This window comes from Agelaius tricolor, unplaced genomic scaffold, assembly GCF_023055355.1.
Source record: "Agelaius tricolor isolate 1412-34295 unplaced genomic scaffold, bAgeTri1.0.p SCAF_5, whole genome shotgun sequence".
In the NCBI taxonomy this organism is placed as follows: Eukaryota; Metazoa; Chordata; class Aves; order Passeriformes; family Icteridae; genus Agelaius; species Agelaius tricolor.
Genome location: NW_027269265.1, coordinates 25,823,183 through 25,833,169, shown reverse-complemented (window position 1 = coordinate 25,833,169; position 9,987 = coordinate 25,823,183). Strand labels below are relative to the sequence as shown.

The 9,987-nt window shown below is 42.8% G+C and overlaps 1 protein-coding gene and 1 long non-coding RNA gene across 2 annotated transcripts; one reads left to right on the top strand and one right to left on the bottom strand.

Moving 5' to 3' along the window:
- Positions 1–260: 260 nt before the first annotated feature.
- Positions 261–5,880, bottom strand: SPTSSA (serine palmitoyltransferase small subunit A). The gene is made up of 2 exons (XM_071426914.1): positions 5,400–5,880; positions 261–2,102 (listed from the first exon to the last, which is right to left on the bottom strand). The coding sequence occupies exons 1-2, from the start codon at positions 5,725–5,727 to the stop codon at positions 1,999–2,001; spliced, it is 432 nt and encodes a 143-aa protein (XP_071283015.1). The 5' UTR covers positions 5,728–5,880; the 3' UTR covers positions 261–1,998.
- A 268-nt stretch (positions 5,881–6,148) lies between these two features.
- Positions 6,149–9,365, top strand: LOC139589973 (uncharacterized). Its single transcript, XR_011679172.1, has 2 exons — positions 6,149–7,078; positions 7,308–9,365. It is a non-coding gene; the product is annotated as an uncharacterized lncRNA (long non-coding RNA).
- Positions 9,366–9,987: the final 622 nt, after the last annotated feature.

Below are 9,987 nucleotides of genomic sequence, written 5' to 3'. Positions count from 1 at the left end.
TACCAAAGGCCTTCTATAAAACATTTTACAATTAAAAATCATGCCTAACATTCCTAATGCCACCACCGGATCAGTTCTGCTACCAGCTCCTGAGGCTTTGTCATTCTCTTGGACCTTTTGTGACTGAGGAAAACCCAAACCTAAAAAAATCCCTTGTAAAGAAGGGATTTTCTCACCCTCATACAAATAACATTATCTACTGCTGAAAAAGAGGTTATCAATCATGGTAGTAGTTTGCAAAGAAACATCACAATCAGGTATTGATTTGATTCACAGAGAGATTGGATTTATGCTATGTTACTTCAAAAAGAGTACATTAACATTATCAATATCTCCATGTATACACTTAAAATGCGCACATACAACTCTGGATACATTTAAATAAAACCACAATAAAACACCACAAAAAATAACAAAAAACCACGATCCCAGAAACCTACCCATGTTTTGTTGGCCAGTTATTAAGAAGTGAAAGCACTGAATTAGAGGGAGACTCCTACCAACTTCAGGAAAGCTCAGGTTCATCTAAGAAGTTTAAGGCTCACTGTTTTTAGTTCCCAAAACAACAACAGGGTTTTTAATCAAATACATATGAAGTTTTTAAACACAGGGAAAAGCACTCTCTTCTCACGAGTACACATTTGAGAAAATGAAATAATCTGAAAGACAATATCCCTATAGATACTGTAAATCTACAATTTCTGATGTCAACAGATGTTGCATAAAAGACATAACAGTACTGATTATTGGGCCATTAAAATCACAGTTCTTTGGTCAAGTATCACTTTTGGGAAGTTCTGAGAAAAGCAAGCAGCACTCAGAAACACATTAACTTCTCCAAGAAAGTTTTGCATCAAAGCTCTGCTTTTTAACTTTTATTTTTTAAACAACAACAACAAAAAAATTGTCCACTTAGGAAAGTTAAGTTGTTACCCTCTTACATTTCAGAATACAAAACTGAAAAAAATCCCTATTAAAAAAAAGACAGGACTTCAGCCAAGTATTCAGCTACTTATTGCTGTAGTTGTAACTCAAGTCCCTTGAAAATCCCTATGTTTTGGTCGTTTGTAGCGAAAACATGTTTGGAACACTAGCAGCAATAGAAAACCCCTTGAAAACCTAGACGTAGTTACACTGTTGAATGAAAACCAGCAGAAACCATAGCCACTGGAACATAATAAAGCATCCTGGAAAAGTGAATTGGTAGCTAGAAAAACGGTTGGTTTAAAGTGCTATCCCAAAGCCATATGTGGGCCAATGCCGGTAAAGAAAAGTCCATTTCCCCCCCACCCAGACAGAGTCCAGAACCACAGCACTACTAAAAAACATAATGAATGCATTTTGCTTCAATGCCTCATCTCCCCCTCCCTCCTCCCACAGGCAGAATACAGAAACTTGAAATAATTGCTAATTCCAAATTTAGGTGATATGCACAAATATACTGTTGAACAAAGTTTGGACAGCGAACAGTACACCTGAGTTCAGTCATACAAACTAACTTTTGTAAATAGGATTAGACGAATATATCCATGTCTCTAATATGAATCTAGATGTATTTTCTTACAAAACGCATTAATAGAAATATCCAGGCAAATACATACCATACAATAGCAAAAGCTTTAAGCCCCATTTAATAAGATGACTTTCTGATTAAAAATAGAAGGCAATTAAGATTTACTCAAAAGTACAATTAAGAAAAGCTTTCACAGTGCAATATTCAAACTGTCACAAAGTTAAGAAAATACTGATATCAAAGTACAATCACAATGTTAAAGTAGACAAAACTACTATACAAGGGCATATCTTGTAAAATTAAAGGGAATGAACACAACACAGGGGACATCTCACGTCCCTGCTCTACACATCTCATTTCCTAGTCTTCAGAGTCATAATTGTGTCTTTCGGACATCAGTAGAAATCTTGGTAAAACTGAGAGGTTCATTCTTCTTTGTAGACCAGATTTCAAAGCCCGGTTACTTCTTGAAAACATGTTCTTCATCACTGCACAATTTCAAAGTAGTGCAATATTGCCATGATGTGCTGAGGCATGAACACATAGCCCGTGTACAGTGCCATTCCAACAATGGAAACTAGCATGGAATCTGAACTACAGTTGAGGAAAAAAGCTTTTGAAACAGAAACCACCGAAGACATCACAAACTACAGCATTAAAACTTTAGTGGTTACTATCTTATAACATTATGTTTCTGAAACAGACACAATCAACTGTATTCAGCAATTATAAGCCACAGAAGAACCTACTGAACACTGAAAATCCGAATGCCAGTAGAAGCAATCAGCTGAACTGCAAAGGATGCCTTGCAAGTTACCCACTGCCTTGTCAGTGACACAGGAGGACAGACGAGAGCATGGGAAGTGTGATGGAGAACAGAAAATGGGCACTGAGAAAACACACGTTTTCACATTCATCTTCTCAGATGTTGAGCAAGTCTTGCAGAAGCCAGCCCCATTCAGCCAAGCAGAAAAAAATCAACCACCATAAAAATAAAAAAGAAAACAAAACTACAATAATATGAGCAACTTTACTAAATAAGAGCATCACCATTCTTATTTGTGGATGACTGCCTTTTTAAGCAGACAGCATAAGATGCTTTCTAACTACTTCACTCACAATGCCTCAGAGCATCAGCATAGTTTTGAGTCAAGGTGTGTACTTAAATAAACACACTCATTAGTACTTTACTATAGGAGGTTGCCCTGCAAAATAAACTTCATGTGAAGCTATCTGCTAAAAATCTGCAGATAACCACTTTATTAGCTGAACTCATAACAGGGAGCTTTTGTAAAACTTATATAGAGAACTGAGACAATAGCTTATAAACTACATGTACAGCTGGACTTGAGAGAACCTCTAGGGCTTCTGAAGTTTTACCTAAACAAATTCGGGCATCACAGGAGACAGGAAAGCCAGCGCCCCCCCCCCCCCCCCCAAAAGAAGTGGGGGGGAAACAATGCCTTAGGTTTTAGGTTTTATATTTTTTAGATTCTGCACTGCTTTTATATGTAGTTCTGAGCTTCATATCAAGGGATGGTAAGCTCTCTTCACAGAGTAGCTAGACAAAACAATTCTTTTTCTAGCTTGGGACCAAGGACAACTGATCCAAATTTCAGGCCCAAGAGCATAAACAATGTGGACTGAAGAGAGAAAAACAAGAAGGATGGGACTTCATAAACTAAAGCTATAACTGGACAATTAATTCCAATATGCTAATGGAGCAAAACTTATAAAAGCGAGAGACCTCTCTTTTGAACGGTTGTCCCTTTTGTGGATATTTTGGGTTCATCTTGGGTGTAGCCCTGGCTGGGCTCTTGTACTGCCCAAGGTGTACCCACTGAGGCCTTTTAATAAATATCTACTTTATTCTTTGACTCTGTCTAGCCTCTGTTCTAGGTCAGCCTTGACAAGGCATCAATATTACTACAAGATTATGGTTTCAGAAAGCTTAAGGTCTCAGAAATTCAAAAGTACACAAAATGAATAAAAAAAGCCGTTGATTTCATCCAACTACCTGCAGAGATTCAGTAAACTTAGCTGCAAACACTGTAAAACACGCTGGAGATTAACAAGCATGATAAGGCCAGAGAGCAGCACTCAGTTTCCACAGGTGAAACCCGAGGAGCTGTGCATGCTCTGCGAGACCGAGTCTGCACAGCACAGGTGTAACAAGCGCTCCACGCCCCACTCGCCCACAGCACAGCAGAGTTATGAGGTGCACCTATTAGAGCTGCTTGGTGTATTTATAGTCCCAGAGGATTATACAGTGAGATACAAAAATGAAGGTCAGGTCATAAATCCACATTTCCGTATCAGTGCTCGCTTCTGATACTGGAGCACAGCCACGCACCATTAGTTCCCAAGGCCACTGTGCCCGCACTGCATCCATACAGCACCAGCAGACATGACCCACCTACAGCCAAAGCATCCAGCTTGGGGACAAAAAACAGTTTTGCTGATCTGACATCAGAAGTGATGCTTGTGCCACTCTTTACATTTGTACGTTATGTGGAAATTACAATATGAACATTTTATGAAAGTAAACATGCACACACCTTCATTTACTCAAATATTTCGCACAAGGTAAAAAGGAAAAAAAAGTACTCAAGACTAATATAATTGCAAGGAAAACAAAAATCAGATTTTCTCAGTGATACAGGCATGGCATAAAAGGAAGAAGGTACACATTAACATGGAATACAACATAGGAACCCCTACCTGCACAATTGTGCACAGTAAGTCTATAAAACTTACTACTTCTCTTTTCCAGTAATCGCCATTTCTACTGACTAGAGACAGGAAAAAAAAAGACTGATCACACCGCTGTAACTTGGGCAACCACTTTTACATAAGAAATGTGAGTTTCTTTACAAAACTAAGCAGAATCTCAGTAAAAGCAGCTTCTTGCTACTGCTTATACCCTTCTCTATGCTAATGTTTTAATTAATTTCTCTCTCTACCGCTCAGCATTAACTGGAGATGGCTCACGGTCACTCATATTGAGACATCATTTTAAGTCAAAAAAATCAGAGAAAAATACTTGTGATGCCACAGCAATACTTAAGAAAATGTACAAAAGGACCAAGTAAAGGAGCAAACCTATAAACAGTCTTTACAGAGACGCCTTTATATGAGCATCTGTCAAGTTCTTCCACTCTAAAACAGCCAAACTAACTTACCAGCTGGAGGATTAAATAGCCATGTAGTAAAAGCCATGTGACAAAGCAGCATGAAAGCCTAGGTTAGCAAGGTTTTGCAGCGTGCACATTTACTTTCCTCTAGGCAAAATACAAAAGAAATCATTAAAGACCCTTATCCTTAACAGAAAGGTCGGGATTTCAGTGCAAAAGCCACAACTACCGTAAGTCCAAAGATATAAACTTATGCCGGAGAAGAAACTGACTAGGCTGCCCGACGCCCGGACACAGCATGCGAAACATGCTGGTTTATTCCCAGCAAGGTTTATTCCCAGTCCGGGCAGGATGTTAGTTTGTTAGGATGAGGAGCTGAGTCCCCGCTAGCAAGGAGAGGTCAAGCCTCGGTCCCAGGCGGAGGCTGCCGCTCCTCCGGCCGCCGCGGGCTCTGGCCGCGCTCGGCGCCTCAGGCCGGCTGCCCCCGGCCCGGCCCGGCCCGGCCCGGCCCCGCTCCCCTCCCGGCCCAACTCTCCGCCGCCCCCAGCAAGCCCCGCCGGCGGCAGCGCTCTCAGCACGACCCCGGCCCTGGCGCTCCCCGAGCTCCGCGCAGGGCCGGCGGAGCCGCCACACCCGCCCGGCGGCCTCGGGGCAGCCCCGGAGCCGCCGCCGGACACAGCGCGACAGGGAGTGGGGCAGCCCCGGCCCCACACTCACACCCGCCCCGCCAGGCCCGGCCGGCAGAAGGATACTGAAGACGGTGCGCTCCCAGGGCTCCAGCATGTAGAGCGCGGTGACCAGCAGGTACTGGTAGTACAGCCACGACATCTGCTTCCACGCCGAGCCCAGCGCCATGGCGCTCCCCCGCCCGCCAGCGGCCCCGCGCCGGGCCCAGGCCGAGCGGAGGCGGGGGCGGCGCAGCCGGGACCGCCCTCCCCCGGCCCCGCCCCGGGCCCGGGTGGCCGCGGCCGGCGGCAAGGAGGCGCCGCGGCCTGTGTGGCTGGCCCGGGGCGCTCCCGGAGCGGGGGAGAACGGCGGGGATGCACATCCTTCCCCGTTCTCCCCACTGAGCGCCGACATCGGGCCCGATCTGATTAAATTATACGGCTGACCCTGAAGCTGGTAACTTCCCGGCCTGAGTCACACTGAGGAGGTGGTGCTGCAACCTATTTTCTCTCATCCTGTTTAATCTGAATTGACGTTCTGGGAATCACGGAAAAGCCAAAGCCTGTGCTTGGCAGGGCCTAAGGAAGACATGTTAAAAATTATCTGCACGATTCTTCAATTTCGTTCAGTTGTCGGAGGGTAAAGCTCACCCAAAAACGTGGCTCAGATAAATGCGACCTTAAGATAGGCCAGCTTTGGCGAGGTTAATCCATATGAATAAGAAAAACAAAGAGGCGATGAATCAGCTGTTTACTGTGACTGTTCCTAACGTTGCGCTACCCTAAGGCACTCGAAGCCAGAAACCAGAGATTCCCAGAGACTGGTTTGGGACTATGTGATTAGGAAGGCCCTTGGCAGTTGATGCCGGCACTGTGGAAGGCACGGTTTGCGAACCCGCTGGAAGGGGATGTGCATAATCATCAGGCACCTTGAATGAGCAGAGCGTGTGTTGCAATTTCCAGGCCCTGCGTCCAGGCCAGTAGTCCAGACCGCACATTCCAAGTGTGCACAGCATAGAGTAGAAACTGGAATTGACTCACTATACTTACTCTGCTTAGTAAATCAATTTACAATTATGTTACTGAGCGATGTGATTCTGTCCTTGTAGCCGTCCCACCCCTACCTTCACCTGTGCTATTTATACAATGAAAAATAAGGAAGTACAACCATAGGAGAATGCACATTTGAGTTACTCGGACAGCTGCAAAATACAACTACAGGACCAGGAGATAACTGAAAAAGAAAAGCAGCTGGCAAAGAAAACTGAAGAGTGTACTATTTTGTGTGGCAGAATTTGAAATAGGATTTCTTTCACCCTGAAGACATTTAGACACACCTTATCTATGCAGATTTATTTGAACAAGAGGAGATTAATACCCTGACATAGCAGCTTATTGGAGCTGTTGCCATTATCCAAGTCGGCTGTTGCTTGTTGCAGTCTCTGCTGGAGGAGTCCTGTGTTGGTGTTGCTGCTTGAGTAAACAGTGGTAATCATGAAAGGAGCCTTTCTGTATAAACATGCCCAAAGTTCAAGGACAAGTTCAATAACTAAAGCATTATTCCCATTCAAAGCTGCAGGAAGGCTATCAACATGGAGCACAGGGGTCCAGTCCTCTCTGTTCCTGTGATTCCTAACAAAATGCTCTGCAATTCAAGTGGTAAGGCAAGCAAAATGCAGCAGCAATTAAGGACCTGGGATGAGAGGAAAGGTATGCCTAGAGGCATGCCAGCTTTACAATCTCGTACACCTGCCCTAACCCACCAGGTGGGTGGGCCCTTGCACTTTTTTGGTATGGTGCATACTTATGAGAGTTTTTTTGCTAGTTAGCCCCTTATGGAAATAGACATTACTCCTCTGTACAGTTTCCCCTCCTTCACCAGCTCCATTCTACCCCTGCTTAGGGACTGTCATCATGTAATTGTTTTTCCTGATTCCACCTGCATCAACACTTGAGCTCTTGAACTACATTCTCACATGCTCATGTTTCCAGCAGGTCAATGCAAACATCCTTAACCCGACACTGCAGAGAGCCTTTCTGTTTCATCTGGAATGTAAAGAGAAGTAAATCAAGGCCAGCATGCTCCAGAGCACAGACCATATTCCCTGTTACATGTATTCCTCCACACTTCTACCAAGGAACAGTACTTCATATATTCAAAATTTCCTGTGTACACCTCTTGGCTCATGGCACACAGTAAGAATTTATCCCACTTCACATGATCCCACAGCTATCTGATACTGCAAGTCAGATACTTCACTCTTGAGTCTGAATGTAGGTAGTAGCAAAGATGAGACTGAAATCTTGTCTCACACATACCCCAAGCCTCAGAACCAGTAGAGTTCCATTTTGTTCCTAAGGTTGCATAGCAGAGGAAGGCACATCATAGTGACCAACCACATGTTCAGCAGCTGCATCAACAGTTCTCTACTTCATCAAGCAGAGGTTAAGTTTCTGCTGATTTGAAAATACTGTGTTTTTCTTATGTAATCCTGACAGAAGAACCAGCAGGTTTATTTCTTCCTAATCTGATGTAACAGCATAGAATGAGTGTGTGTAGATCAGTAAAATACCACACCAGGGACTACAAAAGGTAACCAAAGAGTTACAAGATTTTATTATAATCTAAGGCACAAAAGATGTTATTCAGGTTTCTACCTCCTAAATTCAAATATTTCTGACAATTCCTTAAAGCACATGTAACTAGTTATTCCTAGTACTATTACGAGAAAAAAAAAAAAAGATTTTATTTTCAGACAGACCCTTGTTCAGTTAAAAAATATCAGGCTATAAGAGATGTTACAAATAAAGAGTTTGCCTCTGGAACATGAGCATGTGAGCTATAAGAGATGTTACAAATAAAAAGTAAGAGTTTGCCTCTAGGGCACACACCTGAATGAAGATAGAGAAGGATCCAGAATTAACAATACAGTGGCTTCATAGACATAAATACCAAGTACAGAAGCTCTTTGTGTTTCCATAAAGAAGCTGTAAATGTGCTAAATAAACAGAAAAAGCAGACTAGTTATATGGTAATAGATCTGCCTATAAATTTCTTCTTAAAATGTATCATCAAAAGGGAAAACAACAATAAATCCAGTACTTTCTTCTACTATGTATATGTAAATATACATATTTATATGTACAACATTTAGCTGTATTACTAGGCATGTTGATTTACATGATCAGTGGAAGAACAGTCCATGCCAGCAAAATCAATGTAAGCTCATCTTCCAATCTGTATAAAGAAAAGTTTCTTTTTTTTGAGATCTTAATGAACCAAAAATCCAAATATCATGACAATTCCTTCTTTATCAGTGTCCTAGTTTTGGCTGGGACAGAGTTCATATTCTTGTCAGTAACTTGGATTTAGTCTGAGGATAATGTTCTCATGAGCACCAGGATGTTTTGGTTGTTGCTATGTTAACTACTAGGGCCCAAACAACAGCCCCTGAGTTAACCTCTAGATGAACATTCCAGCCAAAAGTTATGTATATATTCACTCATTAATAACGTATTATTATATGTATTCAGTTATATGTATTCACTTATTTGCAATAAATAAATCATACATATCTAGAAACCTGGGAATGCCTTACTAGGGGTGTATAGGATAAGAGACAACTCCCTTGGTTCCTCCTGGAGTCCTGGTAAGGCTTTAGGGAAAAGCCAATAGAATGAAATTAGAAATTATGTCAGCTTGTTTGTTTAACAGTATACAATCTGGGCTACTTTCACAGCAAAGTCAGGGAGCCTGGAGGCCTGCAAGGTGGACACACCACTGGAGTTCTGTTACTGGGCATGGTTCTCCAGTCCTTGGCTGTGACAGCTTCTCCCCACAGCTGATATTTTCAGGACTTGCACAATGGTCAAGTAATAGGGTAACTAGTGATGTATCTTAATCACTGTAGGCATTCTTCCATAGTAACAATTAGGTGCATTGCTTATCTTATCCTTTTGTAATTCTTTGCTAAGGATTATGTACATTGCATAGCCTGTCCTTTTGTGATTCTTTGCAGTTTTGCATTATAGTAAATTACACTGTTCCTTAAATTGGTGTTTGTGTCTGTGTCTCTGACCCTGCTCACTGGCAAAACACTAAGTGGCACTTAGGATAAGTCAAGGACTTTTCAGTGTCTCACGCTCTGCCAGTGAGGAGCGCCATAAAAAACTGGGAGGGAGCCTTGCCAGGACAAGTGACCAAAGTGGCTGAAGGGATATTCCATACCCTAGAATATCATGCCCAGTATATAAACTGGGGGAGTTACCTGGAAGGCAGATGATCACTGTTCAAGGCCAAGCTGGCTCTGGGTCAGCACGTGGTGAGCAGTTGTGTTGTTGTGGTGGATTGACCTGGCTGGATACCGGGTACCCAGCAAAGCTGCTCTATCTGTCCCCTCTGCAAATGGACAGAGGAAACACACAAAGGTCCATGACTTAAGGATTGGGAGAGCTCACTCACCGAATACCATCATGGGTAAATCACACTGAACTTGGGAGTATTAACTGAATTTATTACCAACAAAATCAGAGCAGGATAATGAGGAGTACAATAAATCTTACTTTCCCCTAACTCACCCTGCTTCTTGGGCTCTACTTCCTCCCCTACCAGAAGTGCAGGGAGACAGGGAATGGGGTTATGGTCAGTTCATCAACCATTGTGCCTGCCACTGGT

Excerpts from the sequence above, each read along its gene's own strand:
- SPTSSA (XM_071426914.1), bottom strand. The coding sequence starts at position 5,727 with ATGTCGGCGCTCAGTGGGGAGAACGGGGAAGGATGTGCATCCCCGCCG. Across the intron at positions 2,103-5,399 it reads CTGGGAGCGCACCGTCTTCA|ATTCCATGCTAGTTTCCATT; the intron begins GTATCCTTCTGC and ends ACTGTAGTTCAG.